The 17,431-nt window shown below is 62.9% G+C and overlaps 2 protein-coding genes across 5 annotated transcripts; one reads left to right on the top strand and one right to left on the bottom strand.

Annotated features, from left to right (window-relative positions):
* Positions 1-1,040: 1,040 nt before the first annotated feature.
* Pkp3 (plakophilin 3) lies at positions 1,041-9,194 on the top strand. Its single transcript, XM_004851737.4, has 14 exons — positions 1,041-1,235; positions 2,433-2,628; positions 4,444-4,523; positions 4,669-5,300; positions 5,392-5,515; positions 5,911-6,115; positions 6,528-6,702; positions 7,073-7,190; positions 7,267-7,437; positions 7,529-7,714; positions 7,969-8,122; positions 8,259-8,451; positions 8,539-8,626; positions 8,832-9,194. Exons 1-14 carry the CDS (start codon positions 1,155-1,157, stop codon positions 8,865-8,867), a joined length of 2,439 nt encoding a protein of 812 aa, XP_004851794.2. The 5' UTR covers positions 1,041-1,154; the 3' UTR covers positions 8,868-9,194.
* A 591-nt stretch (positions 9,195-9,785) lies between these two features.
* Sigirr (single Ig and TIR domain containing) lies at positions 9,786-17,295 on the bottom strand. Of its 4 annotated transcripts, none has more exons than XM_004851733.3 (10): positions 17,204-17,295; positions 13,320-13,485; positions 12,339-12,531; positions 11,725-11,858; positions 11,500-11,640; positions 11,203-11,346; positions 10,838-10,940; positions 10,620-10,770; positions 10,348-10,537; positions 9,786-10,083 (listed from the first exon to the last, which is right to left on the bottom strand). In XM_004851733.3, the coding sequence occupies exons 1-10, from the start codon at positions 17,243-17,245 to the stop codon at positions 9,920-9,922; spliced, it is 1,428 nt and encodes a 475-aa protein (XP_004851790.1). In that variant the 5' UTR covers positions 17,246-17,295; the 3' UTR covers positions 9,786-9,919. The 4 variants fall into 4 exon arrangements, with proteins under 4 accessions (XP_004851790.1, XP_004851791.1, XP_004851788.1 ...); XM_004851734.3 differs by having other exon boundaries at positions 13,320-13,482; positions 17,204-17,268; XM_004851731.4 differs by lacking the exon at positions 17,204-17,295 and adding an exon at positions 15,034-15,177.
* Between the last annotated feature and the right edge of the window lie 136 nt (positions 17,296-17,431).

Consider the following 17,431-nt stretch of genomic DNA (forward strand, 5'->3'; position numbering starts at 1 on the left):
GAAACCCAGAGTATAATTAATTTAAAGAACAGAATAAAACACATAGCAGGAAACAGGGAGATAGAGATGGAGGGAGTAAAAAAGAGTGAGGATGTGTTACGGACATGTACCGATCCCCCACCACGAGTGTAACCATTATGTACTATAAACATGTACTAATAAAAAATTAAATTAAAAAATGCATAACTAGGGCGGGGGATTTAGCTCAGTGGTGCCAGCGCCTGCCCTGCAAGTGCAAGGACCCAAGTTCGATCCCTGGTAGCAAAAAAAGCAAAACTCTTCTATGATCCTCTCGCCTGTCTCTGGGACTCTGGCTCTGCTCCTCAGAACGCCCACTGTGGCCTGCCAGGCTTGGCTCCCGACCAACCACAGACCCCAGTGCCCCTACTATACCTCAAGCCTCCCTTCCCCCTTCCTCCCTGAGTAGTGACAGCCTCCTGGGAGGTCCCTAGACCTCCCTCTCCCTCGGGTTGGAGTCTCCCCTTCTGCCCCTGAGGGACCGTCCCAGGCCCAGGTACCTCCTCACCATCATGGCTCCTCAGGGATTCCAGGAGACACTTAGGGAGGACGAAGGGAGGCTGCTTGCAGGATGCAGATCCTAGGCTGGGGATACCACCTCCTGCCGCACCCCACAGCCGAGTCCCTCTGGCCCCTTACTAGTTCTAGGTGAGGCCAGTGGCCTAGGGCCTGGGGTCGTGTGTGGCCACGGTCCATGTGTCCTCGGGGAGTCCTCTGGCGCTCACAGCCCTCACTGCCCAGGGGAAGGCAGGCCAGTAGGATGGTGCCATGGCCCCCAGCCCTGGGCCTCCAGTGCTGTCTCCAGAATCAGAGCCCCTGTATCTCAGGGCAGCTTTACTTCCCCCACACATCCGGCCTTTGCTGCCCTCCCACCACCTCTAGACTGCTACACAGAGGGCTCTGCAGGGCCCTAGGCGGCCCTGGGCCAAGGGAAGGCCGGGCCAACCATGAGTGCCAGCCGTATGCCTCCAGGCTGTCGGGGCCGCACAAACTTGTCTCCCAGGATTTTTCCACACGAAACACATCGCACAGGGAAGCAACAACCGGTCGGATGAGCTGGGTGTGCATTGTTCCCACCCCGCCTTCCATGCCCCTCCGTGCAGTCGCCAAGAGGCTGCCCACACCAGCGGCCCGGGATGGAGCCCAGGACACCTCGGCCAGCAGCAGCGACCTCTGGGACGAGCCAAGGGCCTGGCGGGGGCTGGACCACCGGCAGGGTAGGTGCCCCACCCAGCACCTGGTCGGCCCCTGGTAGGCCTCCACCCAAGGGAGTCCTGCACCTCCCCAGGGGATGCTCTGCCCCTAGCCCACACTCCTGCCACCTTCTCAGCCCTGGTCCTGCCCCCAGGCTGCCTCCAGACCCACTGAGGTAAGAGTCAGGGGCAGGGGGTGAGGGCTCAGAGGGCTCAGGGCAAGAGCTTGCCACAGGGACAGGCAGAGGCCTGGGGCAGCACCGGCGCAGCCTCAGAAGTGAGGGCCATGGATCGCCCCCAGCCTCCCCCGCCACCTCCTGGACCCTGGGCCTGACGGGGCATCTCAGAGCATGCCGCCCCACCCCCACTGACCCTTTCAGGTCTCCCTTGCAGGACCCCCAGCTCCTGTGCCCAGCCTGGCAGGCACGAACATGAGTCTGGGCCCCTCTGAGTCAACCCCCTGGGGCAGCCCTGCCTGCCCAAGTCAGCCTGCACCCTGACTCATGGGCTGGGAATGGCCTCCCACCCCAGGCCTGGGGAACAGCGGGTGGAGGTGCCAGAGAAGGGGTCAGCTGCAGAGTGAACTCAGGGTCTGTGGGCCTGGGGGGTCTCACCATTCCGAGGACTAGGGCAAGGGCCGCCATGGGGCCACCTTAAACACTAGCACTTGGGCCTGAGTCCTTTGCCCTCACCAGCCAAGCCCTTACAGAAGCTCTGGGTGCCAACCCCGCCTGCGGCAGCCCAGCTCCTATGGGGTCCTTGGAGTCCTGGGGCCCCAACCCCTCAGACTAGGGTACCCCTTCCCTGCAGGCTGGGTGACAGGCCCTGGCCCTCTGGCAGGGCCCTGTGTGTTCCTCGCACCCAGGAAGCTGGCACTGTGGGACCCGGTGGGGCCTCACAGGCTAGAAGCAAGCAGGGCTGGAGCTGTGGCCCAGACCTGGGATGGGAGATTGTCTGGAGGCGCCCGGGGCCTGTTCTTCCGCCCAAATTCCACCTTAAGCAGGCAGCAGGGGCCCCTCCCTCCCACCTGGCCAGGTGTCTCCGCCCACAGGGAGCTCAGGCTGGTCGAGCCAGCGTCTGTCTGCAGGCCCACTCTGGGGCGCCAGCCACTGGGGAGGGGACTCTGGGGTCAGGGCCTAGAGGGCCAAGACTGTGAAGAGGCCCAGGCCAGGCTGGGTGGCCACCATGCAGGACAGTAACTTCCTGCTCTCGGCCCTACAGCCAGAGGCTGGCGTGTGCTCTCTGGCACTGCCCTCGGACCTGCAGCTGGATCGCAGGGGTGCCGAGGGCCCTGAGGCTGAGCGGCTTCGGGCAGCCCGCGTTCAGGAGCAGGTCCGAGCCCGCCTCCTGCAGCTGGGCCAGCAGCTGAGGCACAACGGGGCTGCCGAGCCTGAGGGTGCCACCGAGACCAGCAGAGGTAGGCAGTATGGCAAGGTGGGCAATGGGGAGCGGGGACTTGGGTGGCCCCAGCAGAGGTACCCGGCAGGTGTGGCAGTCAGAGGGCAGAGGCCGAGGCAGGCTCCGGGGTTTGGCCCCTGACTCACCAGGGCCTGCTCTGAGTCACCGCTCCGCCCCAGTGGGTGTGGGGAGCAGCCCTGGGTCGGGTGTCCCTTCTCCCAGCAGGGACTCTGGGTCCTCTAGGGAACCAGTTGGTCAGACCCCCCTGTCTCCTGGGCCTTGAGCCTCCCCACAGAGCTGCTGGGGAGTCAGGCACCTGGCGGGCCGGCCAGGCCCTTCTGCAGGCAGACCTGGAACAGGCCCCAGGGACCGAGGTCACAAGTATCTCAGAGCTGCCAGAGTCCCCACCCAAAGAATCAGTGGGACAGAAACATTGGGGGGGGGGGGCGGTCCTGAGCCACAGCCAGGGCTGTCTGGACCAGGTTCCCTGAGGAACTGCAGGGGCCAGCTGGCGGGAGTGACCCAGATCTCCAGAACACGGGCGAGGGTGCCCCTGTGTGTGCGCGTGATATGTGTATGCATGATGCGTGTGTGTGTATGTGTAAGGGTCTTACAGACATGGCAAGTTCAGGGCTGTTGTTCTCCAAGTGTCACTTCCCCCCTTGCTGGGCTACAGCAACAGAGACTAAGGGAGCCGGGAGAATGGACCCCAGTTCACGTGAGCCAGCCTCTGGCAAAGGGGGAGGGGTCAGCCAGTGGGGCCAGGACAGTGCTGGGCTTGTACCTGTCTCTCTGGGCCTCAGCCTTGCTGGGCCAGGTCAGTGCCAAGGGCTCACAGGGTGGAGAAGGCCCAGGAAGGGGTTAATTACCGCCTGGCCACACTGCCAATTAGGGGAGGATTATAATTTGGGGGTGGGCATAAGGTCCCCAAGCGGGGGTGTGCCCCCCAGATGGGGCATCACAGCATCAAAGGGTTAAGCTTCATTAACCAGGGTGGTCTGGGGAGCACGGGGTGGGGAGCCCCCCAGACCACCCGATGGATCCCCCTGACTTCTTTAGAGGCCATGCTGCAGCAGGGACCCATGTCCCATGCCCCGCCCCAGGCCTTCCATCCATGCAGGCATGCTGGTCTCTTGGGGCCATACGCTTCCAGCTGTCTCTGCACCCTTGTCCGTCTACCCCACAGCCCACTTGCACACACTCTGTCCCTCTCTAGCCACCGGTCTGCCTGCCCTTCCAGCCGCCTGTCCCTCCAAGGCTTTGCCACTCTCCCTCCACAATGCCACACGGTCTACTCACCACGGGGTGGGGTAGGCGCCACTGCCTGGGCTCCTCTGTGGCTGGATGGGGCAGGTGCGCTCACTGCCCCGGGCTCTGCCAGGTCGGAGTGACTGCTGCCCACTAGGGCAGACTGGTCCAGCGTGGCTTCACTCCTCTGTGCCTGAGGCTTGGGTGGGTCCTGGGCACAGGAAGAGCCCAAGGGAGCTCAGTGTGGCTGAGGCAGGCGGGGCTGGCTTCCTAGAGGAGGGGGTGGGCATTGTGCCCAGATAAGGAGTGAAGGGCCGATGCAGAAGACCCTGGCTCATTCCCCTGGTGGCCAAGAGGTTAGTGGAGGGAGTGGTCCAATCCCTTGGAGGCTACGGAGGCACAGCGGGGTGCGTTGTGGGACAGGGACCACCAGGGCTGACGCTGGAGGAGAGAGGTTGGGTCTGTGCAAGGTGGGGCCCAGGCAGGGGTGGCACCCAGGACACGGACAGAAGGGTCTGGCAGAGGGAAGCACAAGGCCAGTGCTTTGCCGTCTGACCAGGTCAGCTGCCACGATTCCTGTCCACAGGCTCATCCCGGGGTCAGTACCACATTCTGCAGGCCAGCTTCAGCTCCCGCTCCCAGGGCCAGAGTGGGGACAGAGTCTCAGTGAGTGGCGGGACCCTGAGGTGGGGCAATTGAAGTTCCACTGTCCAGGTCGAGTGGGAGGTCTTCGGTGGGGATTGTGGCTCTGGGTTGGAGAGGGGATGGGCACAGGAGAGCCCAGCACCCTCACTGTCCCTCCCTCCCACAGACCTTCCGGCCAGTCGCCAAGCCAGCGTACAGCCCGGCCTCTTGGTCCTCCCGCTCTGCTGTGGACCTGAGCTGTGGTCGGAGGCTGAGCTCTGCCCACAACGGAGGCAGTGCCTTCAGGGTGGTGGGGTACGGGAGCACCCAACCCACGCCAGCCATCCCCACTCGGCCTCTGTCCTTCCATGAGCGTGGCGGCGCTGGCAGCCGGGCTGAGTATGACACACTGTCGCTGCGCTCACTGAGGCTGGGCGCTGGGGGCCTGGACGATGGCTACAGTGTGGTGTCTGAGCAGCTGGAGCCGGCAGGTGGCTCCACCTACAGGGCCTTTGCCTATGAGCGTCAAGCCAGCTCCAGCTCGAGCCGGGCTGGGGGGCCGGACTGGCCAGAGGCTGCCGAGGGCCCCCCAAGCCGCACCATCCGGGCCCCCGCCATGCGGACCCTGCAGCGATTCCAGAGCAGCCACCGAAGCCGCGGGGGAACTGGGGCAGGGCCAGGCACAGGCCTGGAAACCGTGGCCAGGGCCCCATCTGTGCGCAGCCTGAGCCTCAGCCTGGCTGACTCAGGTCACTTGCCCGATGTGCGTGGGCTGGACAGCTACATCAGCCATCGCTCTCTGCAAAGACTCAGCAGTGGGTAAGCTGGCTGGGCCCAGAGAGGAGGGGATTTTGCCATGGTGCTCGACCAAAGCCTAGGGCCAGCCTGACTCCTGCCCCTGCCTCTGCAGCTTCAATGACATCGACCTGCCCTCAGCAGTCAAGTACCTCATGGCCTCAGACCCCAACCTGCAGGTGCTGGGAGCGGCCTACATCCAGCACCGGTGCTATAGTGATGCAGGCGCCAAGAAACAGGTGGCTGCCCCTACTGTCCACCCCTGCCCCTTGGTGGCTGCCCACTGGCTATGCATGTCCTTGATGACCACCCTCATTGGCCCCTGTGCCCCTTGACCTCTGGTCCCTGACCAGCTCTCAAGCTGACCAGGCAGACCCACCCTGGACAAACCCACCCTGCCCACTGCCTCTCTGCAAAGGAGGGGCACAAATGTGCCATTTGCATTCACCTGCATGCATTGTATGCAGGTGTGGAGAGCTGCCAAGTCATCTGCACACTCCTGTGTCACCTACACACATCCACACATGCCCACATACTCCTGCATCATCACCCACACCTGCACACATCCACATCTGCTCCGGCACACACAGATGTGTCTGCAGGCACCCAAACAGTCTGCGTTCCTGTGCTGTAGGCTCACAGCCTTCAGGCTGTGCCGAGGCTGGTGAAGCTCTTCAACCACGCCAATCAGGAGGTGCAGCGCCACGCCACGGGTGCTATGCGCAACCTCATCTATGACAACGCTGACAACAAGCTGGCCCTGGTGGAGGAGAACGGGATCTTCGAGCTTCTGCGGACACTTCGAGAGCAGGACGACGAGCTGCGGAAGAACGTCACAGGTACCCTCGTCACCTGCCCTCCCTGTGTCCCGCCCTGCCCCCTGCAAGTTCCCCTCCTTTTCTTCACCTTCCTCTACCACCTGTGTCTCTTTTGCCCCTTGGTCTCCAAAACCCTGTTCTTTGTGGTTCTTGTTCCCGCTCCGTGTCTCTCTCTTCTTCTTTCTCTATCCCTCTCTCCTCTCTCTCTCGAGGTCAGACCCTGGGCCTCACCATGCCAGGCAAATACTGTAACACAGAACCACAGTGCAGCTCCTGCCCCTAAGCCTGTCCTCTCGCTCAGTCCCAGCCCCCAAACCTGAACGGTCACATGGAGAGTTTTGGGGGGAAGTTGTGGGTAGGAGCCCCCTGCAGCATCCCCAGAAGAGCCAGAGGTCAGTGGGTGGACCCTGACCACAGCCCCAGCCTCCTCCAGGGATCCTGTGGAATCTGTCATCCAGTGACCACCTAAAGGACCGCCTGGCCCGTGACACACTGGAGCAGCTCACAGACCTGGTGCTGAGCCCCCTGTCAGGCGCAGGGGGGCCCCCCCTCATCCAGCAGAATGCCTCTGAAGCTGAGATCTTCTACAATGCCACTGGCTTCCTCAGGTGCATGGGGCAGGGGCAGCAGACCAGGATAGTGGGGGTGAGCACACCGAGAAGGGGCACTTTCATCAGGAGCCTGGCACAAAGGAGGAGCTGGCCTGGGGCCTGGGCAAAGTGGACAGGCTGGGGCGGCCACAGGTGTGGGCATCACCCTGGCTGCAGGCTTGGGGAGTCAGGCCTCCTGCTCCAGCACTCACCCTCTCCCCAAGGTGAGGGGTGGTAGAGGAAAGACAGTGTAAAGAGGAATGAGGCTAGCACTGTCCTGCAGGGACTAGGAGTAGAAGGGAGAAGGACTTGTCCCCAGGACGGTGCCGTAGGGTCTGGGGTGGCTCTGCCAGGTCTCTGGGCCACTCGGATCTGCCTCCCTCCCCAGGAACCTCAGCTCAGCCTCCCAGGCCACTCGCCAGAAGATGCGTGAGTGCCACGGGCTTGTGGATGCCCTGGTAACCTACATCAACCACGCCCTGGACGTGGGCAAGAACGAGGACAAGGTGAGCAGTGGCCAGTGCCTTGGGGACTCAGGGGCTGAAGCTCGTGCTGACCGCCCTCCACCCTGGCCCTCTGCAGAGCGTGGAGAATGCTGTGTGTGTGCTGAGGAACCTGTCCTACCGCCTGTATGACGAGATGCCACCATCTGCCCTGCAGCGGCTTGAGGGCCGGGGCCGCAGGGACCTGGGTGGGGCCCCGCCCGGAGAGGCGGTGGGCTGCTTCACACCGCAGAGCCGGCGGCTGCGCGAGGTGGGCACACAGGAGGGAGCACCAGCCAGGCCCCCGCTGACCCCCAGGCCCCCGCTGACCCAGACCCCTAATCCTGCACCCTCCCGTGCAGCTGCCTCTCACAGCCGATGCGCTCACTTTTGCCGAAGTGTCAAAGGACCCCAAGGGTCTCGAGTGGCTGTGGAGCCCACAGATCGTGGGCCTCTACAACCGGCTGCTGCAGCGCTGTGAGCTGAACCGACACACAACCGAGGCAGCGGCAGGGGCCTTGCAGAACATAACCGCAGGGGATCGCAGGGTCAGTCACATGGGCTGCTGGGGGCAGGGAAGGAGGGCGGTATCTGCCCAGGAGTAGGCCCTGTGACATCTGGGTCTGAACAAGCAGAAGAGCCACCCTGCCAGGTCCTGACTGGGCAAAGGGCAGAACGGGTGGAGGCTGGCAGCGGAGCTGGAGAAGCAGTTCTGCCTCATCCCTGGGTCAGTGGGCCAGCTGGGGCGGTCAGTGGTCAGGGCTGGCAGGGGACTGCCTGTCCTCAAAACTCTCCCCTGCAGTGGGCAGGTGTGCTGAGCCGCCTGGCGCTGGAGCAGGAACGGATCCTGAATCCCCTGCTGGACCGTGTCCGGACTGCTGACCACCACCAGCTGCGCTCGCTGACAGGGCTCATCCGGAATCTCTCCCGGAACGCCAGGAACAAGGACGAGATGTGTGAGTCTGCCGCCCCCTGCCTGATGCTGCCGCACCCCAGCTGGGCTGGCCTCTGGTGGACACTGGGAGGAGAGGCAGGAACCCCAGATCCCTGGGAGCAGGAGTAGGCGGAGGCTGATCTCCTGACCTCTCCCAGCCACCAAGGTAGTGAGCCACCTGATCGAGAAGCTGCCCGGCAGTGTGGGTGAGAAGTCTCCCCCGGCCGAGGTGCTGGTCAACATCATTGCTGTGCTCAACAACTTGGTGGTGGCCAGTCCCATCGCGGCCCGCGACCTGCTCTACTTTGATGGGCTCCGGAAACTCATCTTTATCAAGAAAAAGCGAGACAGGTGAGGGCCGGCTGGGCCTTGGGCCCTGGCAGGGTGTGCCTGGCCACCCTGCCTTCTCCCTTGACCCTGACCCTCTGACCACCCCAGCCCAGACAGCGAGAAGTCCTCCCGTGCGGCCTCCAGCCTCCTGGCCAACCTGTGGCAGTACAGCAAGCTGCACCGAGACTTCCGCGCGGTACGTGCTGCATAGCCTGGCAGGCAGCTGAGGGCATAGCTGAGTGTGGGAGATGGCACATCGGGGTGGGACATGGATGCCCATGAGGTGCAGGAGACCTGGGACCCAGGCCATACCCAGCACACTGTGGCAGGACTGGGGTCTCCTGCCAGCAGGGCTGAGTAGGCACAGACCTGCACCCTGACTCCAGGCCCTCTCCGTACAGAAAGGTTATCGGAAAGAGGACTTCCTGGGCCCATAGGCAAGGCACCCTGGAGGAGAAGGTGGTGTGGCCAGCCTCCGAGGGACAGGCTCAGCTCTGGCTGCTCACCAGGCAGCTTGGAGGAGGAGCAGGCGGATGGCCAAGGGCACTCTCCCTGGCACCCATGTGCACCTTTGAGGAGCCTCATCATCGGGAGCGGACGGGGCTTACAGCTGGGCATTTGGCTTCTGCGGGGAAGGGGGCAGGCAGGGCTTAGGCTACTCTGGTGCATGGGGTGGTGACCCAGTCACAGCAGCAGAGATGGGGCTGGCCATGGCCTGGCAATGCCTCCAGACAGTGGTGTGGGAATAAAGGTGACTGAACACAGCCCTGGCCCTGTGTGTGTCCATGGCTGGGCTGCCAAACCCAGGACCTGCAGTGTCCCCAGTATGCCCCCCTGGCCCTTGGAGCACTCACCTCCTGGGCTCACACACAGGCCTCCCCAAGGTGAGAGGGCAAGAGAGAGGCAGGGAGTGGCCAGCAGAGAGAAGGAACAGCATGACAGCAGACACCTTGGGGCTCCCCGAGACACAGGGGAGCCATGACTGTGCAAGGAGAGTGACCAGAGGCATGGCCACTAGTGAGCAGTACTCATGCAGCAAACACACCCCAGACTCCAGGCTCAGCCTTGCCCCACGCCGGGAGGTGCCCAAGGCTTTGTCCAGGAGGCTCTGGGACAACCCCATAAGCTCAGTCTTGAGATGTCTAAGAAGACTGCCCCCTTCAGGATCTGTCCACCTCATAAGGAACTGGGGATAGCCAGGGTGACTTGGGGAGACTGCAAGGGACATGCCTGAACTGGCTTAGGACACAGAGGGCACGGACAGGTGGCCAGACTGGGAAACAGGTGTTGGGGAGGCCTGAGATGGATGGAGGAGAAGGGAGCATTCTACCCAGAAGAGGTAGTTGAGACCCAGGTAGAAGCTAAAGGACTTTATTTTCTGGAAACTTGGGGCCACACTCCTTCCCTGAGGGGCCCTGGGCTACAGGCAGAGCTTGTAGTCCTTCATGGGGGAACCTGCCTGCTCCTGGGTCCCAGACTGGGGCATGGGCTACACGTCTTCCTCAGACACCAAGCAGTAGAAATCTGTGCGGGCACTGTAGTTTCGGGAGCCAAGGTCGGAGACGTCCATCTCGCTGCTATGGCCCTCTCCCATCGAAACCCCACTGGCATGCGGTGGGGCTGGTGGCTCCCCAAAGACAGGCCCTCGTACACCTGAAGGGTACACAAGCCTGAGGCTGGGCTGCCCACGCCTCCCTTGTGCCAAGACTGTGCCGAGGCAGTCACCAGGAACGTAGCCTGCTCACCCCAGCCATGGTGGCACTGGAGGTCCAGGCAATGCCTAGGAAGTCCTCCCCTACCCAGGGGCTGCTGGGTTGGTGATCAAACCTTCCACAGGTCGCAGGGGCCCTCAGCTCCCCCCGACCTGCCCATCCCCTACCCTGGGCAGTCTTGGTCAGTGTGGCCGGGCAGGCATACCCAGGTCTCCCTCGGGATCAGGGTCCAGCTCCTGCTCCAGAGCCCGGCCTTCAGCGGCACGGCCTCGCATGATCAGCATGGGGTCGTTGTCATCCTGAAGGTGGGTCTGGGGGTCCCCCTCAACTGGCCTGTACCGCACCTTCCGCGGCAGTGCAAGCTGCAGCTCTTTCCAAAAATCAGAGGACGCCATCTGGGGGCGGGTGGGGCCGTCAAGCTCTGGGGTCCCGCTCGCGAACCCCATCTGGTCCCCTGCCCCCCGCTCCCGAGCGCACCGCAGAGCCCGGCCTCCAGAGCAGCAGGGTGACCAGGTGGCGGTGCTGGCGCAGCAGGTGCAGCGCAGGGTGCGCCAGGTCGCGCCGCGGGCCCTCAAAGGTGATGAAGATGGGTCTGCGCGTCAGCTCCAGCAGCCGACACAAGCCCTCCCTGCAAGGACAGCACTGTCAAGCACGGCAGGAGGGCCCGGTTCCCCCCTCGACCCCTCGGGACACACCGGAAGCTGTGGCTGCACCAGGCCCGGCCCAGGAAGGCGTCCGAAAGCACCACGATGAGGCGCCGGCAGCGGCTCAGGTTCACCAGGAGATCGGCCGAGGGCTCTGAGGACGCAGGCAGCAGTGAGGGGCGGGGCTCGGAAGGCGTGGGCGGGGCCGGCGGGCGGGGGCGGGGCTGCCGGGTGGGGCGGGGCTCTATGAACGTGGAGGCGGCTAGGGCGTGGGGAGGCGGGGCCTAAGGCAGGAGGGGGTGACGGGGAGGAGGGGCTGGCTACTAGAAGAGGGGCGGGGGGGGCGGTAATAAGAGCTACGGGGTTGGGGCGGGGCCAGCGATAAGGGGCGGGGAGGGGCGGGGCCAGGGCGGTACCTGCGCGCGGCAGAATGTCGCGGTCGTCCAGGAAGAGCTTGTAACCCCGACGCCGCTCAAGCTGCGGCTTCAGGATGAAGTTCACGAATTTGCGGTCTTCCGGGCAGTCGCTGTAGGAGACGAAGGCGTCGTAGAGCTTCCCGTCTGCGGACGGCGGCCAGTCAGCGCGGCCCTTGCGAGGCCTTGGACCCCAGACCCTGGTCCCAGAGAGGCACCTCCCACGACTCTGCCCTCTTCTCAGCCCTGTGCCCTCGGAGACCCAGCGCCCCTGGGGAGGCCCCGCCGCCCCGTGCGCACCGTTCATCTCCACCTCCCCATGCGTGTCTTGGTACCAGAGCAGCACGTTGAGGCGACACTTCACATAGAGCAGCCCCGCGAGCAGCAGGACCAGCAAGACCAGGAGGGCGGCCAGCACCGCAGCCACGTGGCCTGCGGGGCCTGCGGACAATGCGGGCCTGGATCACTGGCCCTCAGGCCTCGAGGCCCCGGTCTCCCCACCCCCGCCCTCTCACACCCCCTCACCAGCTCTCTGAAGACTGAAGGAGAAGGAGCTGACGTTTCGGACAGAGCAGGTGAAGGTCCCATAGTCCTCAGCATTGGTCACATTGATGCACAGGACACTGGACACAAGCACCTCTGAGAAGTTGGTCTTGACCCTAGGGAAACCAAGCCCAGCCTCAGCTTGAGCAGAGCATCACCTCTTACCCCAAAACCACACCTTCTGGGGCTCATACGAGGAGGCTGCTGGGCAGTTCTTGGGCCCTAGGCTAAGAGAAGTGGCCAGAACTTGGAAGGCTGTGGATCTTTTTCTGGACAGTCACTCCCATCCTGGGTCTGGATCCTGGAGTCCTCTGACCCCAGGGTTGGCTGGATGAACAATGCCTCATTTAGGCCCTAATCCTGCTAGTACCCATAGCCCTGAGCAGTCTGCTAGGGGAGAGTCCACAAGGAGCACGAAGACCCTGGACTTGTCCCCGAAGCTACCCATATCCACAGGGACACCCTGCCATATCAGATCTGGCCAGTCACTACCCAGCCATATACAAGTGGTTACACGTGAGGGTGTAGACCAGAGAGGCCACTGGCAAGCGGTATATCCAGGTGGCCGCTATGACCGTAGACATTCCAGTTCTTACCAGGAATCCTCATGGTAGTGGTTTACGTTGCCCAGTGGAAGCCCATCTTTTAGCCACTGGACTGAAGGTGGGGGGCAGTGGAGCCCAGATACCACCCAAGCTGTGCAATTCAGAGCAACTGCACTGCCCAGGGAAGGTCCTAGGGCGTGGTCCTCAGCTGGGAAGAGGAAGTCTGGGGCCCTGTCACAGACACCTGCAGAGAGAGGACACCACACAGCAGCTGTGCCAGGGTACTGGCCTCCCACCCATCCACAGATGGTCCATGGTCCAGGAAAAACAAGATAGTCGGAGAGTGGCATGTTGCTTCGTGATCACAGCAGGCCCACCCATGAGAACTAGGGGAACAGAGCCCAGTGCCTGGCACCCTTCCCCCAGCTGTGGCCAGTCTTGGGTGCTCTATCTGTTCTGGATGTGATTTCCCTGGCCTCAGGGGACAGCTCTAGGCAGGGCAGTGGCCAGACTCATTCCTGAACTGACCCGGCCCAGCACACAGGGACCATCTGGCTGCTCATCCATACAGGACAAGAGTCTAGCCCCCTACACTTCCCACTCCAGAGGAGGGGCCAGATACTGCACTCCTTGACCTGGCCTGCCTCTGCTGGGGGTGCTGCAGGGAGTGTGGGGACCACTGGTTTGGGAGACCACATGCTGGGTGTGCCAGCCCCTTCCCCAGGGATGGCAGAGCGGGGAGCCTGGATTCTAGGATCTTCTGCTGCCCACAGGCAAGCCCCTGCTTGAGGGCTGAACTTTCTTATTATTTATTGTTTATTTGTGTGTGTGTGTGTGTATTTTGAGACCCACTTCACTATCTGCCCTGGGTTCAGGACCAAGGGCAAGGGAGGAGTGAGCAGAGACCTTTGTACCCATGGCAACTGTCCATATAGAGAATCCAGGGTAAAAGCAGAGGGCATAGTGTGGAGCCAGCCCGAGGGGCAGAGGTAGGAGTGGGGACTTAGGCCTGTCTGTTCCTGAGCCACCTACCTGCCATGGACTCTGGCTGGGGACTCTTCAAGGCAGGCTGGACTCTGGGGCCACCTCTGCTCGATGGGGCTCCTTGACAGAGCAGACGGGTCCACCAAGGGCTCTGCAGGGCCTGTCTCTGTCCTTGTGACTGGTTGGACAGGGTGCCTACACAAGTCAGAGGCTGCTGCCATCCCAGAGAGCAAGTTAAACAGGAACAGGATGAGTTAACCGATAACTGTCAGCCATAGGTGGCATTATCCCTCACTACCCCAGCCAGTCTCATGGGCGCCAGGCACCAGCATGGCCACAACAGGCACTGCCTCCGCCTGAGGCACAGGGAGAGAACCTCGAATCCAGGACCACTTTCATATACCCTGAGGCCACCATGAGACCCGGGGTGCCATGGTCATGTGTCCAGTGGGACCTGGTGGGACAACGTGGCAGTTACCCTCCTTCCTGGCTTTCCTCGCAGTGGACTGCTGTGTCTAGGGTGTACAGGCAGGCTTGGTAGTTGGAAGGTGTGAACCATGTGTCCCTGCCTTGTGATGGGTACCTGCCTGCCTGCCTGGCCCAAGCCTGCTCTTTGCTGTGGGGTTTTGTTCTGGGTACAAGCAAGCATGCACAGGTACATGTAGACACATCACCCCCATGGACACCCTGAAGATCAGCTGGTTCCTGAGGGTACATCAGAGGGCCTCTCAGGCACCCCTTCTCCTGGGTCCTCTACCCCAAGTGACTTTTCTGGGCTATTCTCAGCCCACAGTGACAATGACACATGCCTGTGACTCAAAAGCTCTGGAGTGACATGGCTGCAGAGAGGTGCCAAGAGTCTGTACTTTGGCAGCCCAGGCCCGGGTTCGCCCTGTCTAGGCAGTTTGCCTTTGTGGAGCACCTACTCCCTCCCTGCAGAGTGGACATATGGCAGCAGGGACATAAGATCAAGGGCTGAGACCTTGTGCCTGGGCTCCCTGGGACATCTCCATTAGGACCCCTGATGCCCTGACACTTTGGCAGGCAGGAGCACCCTAGTCTGTCCCCTATTCCTTCTGCATAGGCAGGAACCCCAGGCTTGGCTGGACACAATTTCCTCTGGATCTGGTACAATATGAGCCACATTCCTGCTCGGCCTGGCAAGGGGGTCTCTCTAGAGCCCTTTGGGGTGGAGAGCAGTCCTGTGAGAGTCCTTGACACAGAACAACCCCCGACTGGAGGCTGAAGAGAACATAACCTCTCATGCACCCAACCCTTCACAGCACAACTAGGGGACAAACCACCAGCGAAGCAGGTCCTGCAGCATCTCCTAAAGTGGCCCCTCATCATTCCCCAGACCAGATCAACCTTGGACCCCTGAAAGCCCACTTCAGACTTCCTGGGAGTCAAGGCCAAACCACAAGAACCTGACACGGGGGCAGCTGGTTCCCCTTCCCTCTACGCGGCCCCCCCAGACCCCCACCTGCACCGAGCCGGTCCTGGCACACTCACACCCTCCACATGACATACTTCCTGCCCCACACACCTCCTGGTGCTGACACACAGGGCTAGGCTGCACACACTTGCCACACTCCCACCAAGATCAGCCACAAGCTCCCATGGCACACTCTGCACTCCTGCTGCCACTCACGCACACCTGTACATGCAAGCATGCACCCCAGCACTGTGGCCTCCCCAAGGCCCAGCCCCAAGGACAGGCCCAGCGCCACAGACCCTCAGAACAGATGCAGGGCACAGTCACCTGGTTCCAGCTCTTTCCTGCTGGAAGGAGTTGGTCACTGAGGTTGCTCATGTGGTGGGAAGCAAGCTCTCCCCTCAGCTGGGCGGCAGGCAGCAGTCACAGACCCTCAGCTGCCTGTGAGTCATAGCCAAGCTCAGTGAAGACCTGGGTTTTGTTGATGTATGTTTTAATCAGAACTTTCCCTGTAGCTTCCTGGCGTTGCAGTCACATCCTCTCCTAAACCTAAACCCCACCCAAGCACCCACCCCTTCCCCTGGCGGGGCAGGCAGTTGGTGGCTCTTGCCCCGCCTGCAGTGTCTTCCTGTAACTCTGAGTCAGGCGGCCCCTTCCTCTGGGGGCTGCCCAGGTCTCCCAGGCCTGTGCCTCCCTGTGTGCAGAAGGGCAGAGATTTAGGGTGATGTGCAGGGGTCCCAGAGGCAGTCCTGCAGTCAGAAGCATCCCACACACACACAGGGCCAACAGGACAGGAGGACCTGCCTTCCAGATGCCCCCTCAGTGCCACAGCCCAGGAAAAGGGGAGTCCTCTGTTGCACCCAAACCAAGTGAGCAGCCCCAGGGTCTCTGACCTCTGACCTTCTGGGTAAAGGGGGTTCAGAAACTCCCCACAGGGCCAGGCATGGTGGCACATGCTTGTAATCCCCGCATCCAGGAGGCTGAGGCAGGAGGATTGCCATGAGTTTGAGGCCAGCCCCTGAACTACTCAGCAAGACCCTGTCTGAAAAAAAAGAAAAACAGGAACTCCCCACCAACAATGGGCCCAGAACAGGGCCCTCTGGCCCAGGAACATCCTCCACAAGAGTGAGCACTTGCACAGGCTATGGTGTCTCGTGGACCTTGGCTTCGAGGCTGGGGCAGGGGCAGAACAGGGCCCCTCTAGGCGAAGAGGCAAACACAGGAGGCCACAAGTACTGGCTCTGAGCACAGTGGGGAGCAGCTGACATCTATGATCACCATGGACTCCCACCCAGGCTGATCTGGACCTCGGGGTCCACTGACTAGAATCACACTCGGGTGTCCTCTGGCCCTTGGCCCTGTCCATGACCCTGTGGCGCAGGGCCCTCATCCTGGGCTCCCTTCTAGTCTCCCTGCCCCTATCTGAGCCCACAGGGAGCACCCTCAATTCAGGACAGGTTTCCTCCTTCCTTCCCCAAACAGAGCCCAGCCTAACTCAACCCCTTGTTCCCTGGTGCCCGCACCCGTGGGTGCAGGTGCACCTCGGGCTCAGGGCCAGGAATAGCTGGAGGGAGCCAGCTGGGCCCCACCTCCACCTTAGTTTCCTCAGTGCTGGCTGGCGCGGGCACTTGAAGGTGCCACTTGGCCCTTGTAAGCACAGAACTAGTCAGCAGCTCCTCAGTGGAGGTCAGAAAGCGGAGGCACCCGGGCACGCAGAAGAGGGAGCCTCCATCACTGCCAGCCTCTCAGCCTCTGGCTGAGCCTGCCCCGCCTCAGGGCTCCGTGCCCCGAGTCTGTGTCACCACTCTCAGCGCTGGCTGCCACAGCAGTGACTGGACGCCCCCTCCTTCCTTCTTTCTGCTACTGTCTGTCCACCCCCACCGTCCACCCCAGGCCAGCTCTGTGGGGGTTCACACAAAAATCCAAATCCTCTGGCACACTTGCCCTACAGCCCTCCTGAGGCACCGCAAGGCCGCTGGGTCTAAACCCCTGCCCGGTCCTACTCGGCGGCTCCTGAGGCGCCCTCAGGCCCAGCCATGCCCCGAGCTTCCGTGGCAGCCCGGACCCCCAGTCAAGCCCGCGCCCCTCCCTCCGCCCGGCTAGCTGGTCTCAGGGGCCCCCTTAGGAAAGGAGGTGCTGGGGACGCTGGACCACGCCACGGAAGGCGCGCGTGCTCGGGCACACGGGGGGGGCGGGGGGGCGGAAGCCGGAGCCCGGGCTCGCGGGCCCCCCCGGGCGGGCGCATCGAGGGGCGGGGTCCTTCTCCGCGGCCTGGCACCGAGGGTCACAAGGACCCAGCAACCCCGTCGGGCGCGGAAAGGCAGCCCCGGCCGCGGCGGAGGCGGGCGGCGCTTGGGCTTCCGGGGCACACGGGCGCCTCCTGGGCCTCGCCACTTCCTGCGGGACCGCGCCCATCGCGCCGAGGCTGCGGCGCCGGGAGTCCACGGGGCACCGCTCCAGGCCCAAGGCGGCTCGGGGAGTCGCGACGTCCACTCACCTCGGTAGGTCTGAGTTGCGACAGCCGCTCACCTGCTGCCATCCCTGGGCGCCCGGGGCGGGGCCTCTTACCTGGCCCAGGTGCGCAGCGGCAGGTGCAGCCCCGCCCCGCGCCAGGGCCTGGGCGGACACGCTGTCCGGCTGGGCGCCTGAGGCTGGCGCTGGAGACCTTCCCAGCTCACCCCGGGGGCCTGAGGAAGGGGCCAAGCCGGCCCGACCAGCCCGCCCC

Source organism: Heterocephalus glaber, unplaced genomic scaffold, assembly GCF_053883595.1.
Source record: "Heterocephalus glaber isolate CG9 unplaced genomic scaffold, H.glaber_assembly_v1.0 deba00001428, whole genome shotgun sequence".
NCBI classification, from domain to species: domain Eukaryota; kingdom Metazoa; phylum Chordata; class Mammalia; order Rodentia; family Bathyergidae; genus Heterocephalus; species Heterocephalus glaber.

What these genes read in the sequence shown, in the direction of transcription:
- Sigirr (XM_004851731.4), bottom strand. Translation starts at nt 15,084, where the DNA reads ATGAGCAACCTCAGTGACCAACTCCTTCCAGCAGGAAAGAGCTGGAAC. An exon ending in CGACATTCTGCCGCGCGCAG is followed by an intron (nt 10,941 to 11,202) that starts GTACCGCCCTGG and finishes CTGCGTCCTCAG; the next exon opens with AGCCCTCGGCCGATCTCCTG. An exon ending in TCTGGAGGCCGGGCTCTGCG is followed by an intron (nt 10,538 to 10,619) that starts GTGCGCTCGGGA and finishes ACCCGCCCCCAG; the next exon opens with ATGGCGTCCTCTGATTTTTG.
- Pkp3 (XM_004851737.4), top strand. Translation starts at nt 1,155, where the DNA reads ATGGAGCCCAGGACACCTCGGCCAGCAGCAGCGACCTCTGGGACGAGC. An exon ending in GCTGCGGAAGAACGTCACAG is followed by an intron (nt 6,116 to 6,527) that starts GTACCCTCGTCA and finishes AGCCTCCTCCAG; the next exon opens with GGATCCTGTGGAATCTGTCA. An exon ending in ATCAAGAAAAAGCGAGACAG is followed by an intron (nt 8,452 to 8,538) that starts GTGAGGGCCGGC and finishes TGACCACCCCAG; the next exon opens with CCCAGACAGCGAGAAGTCCT.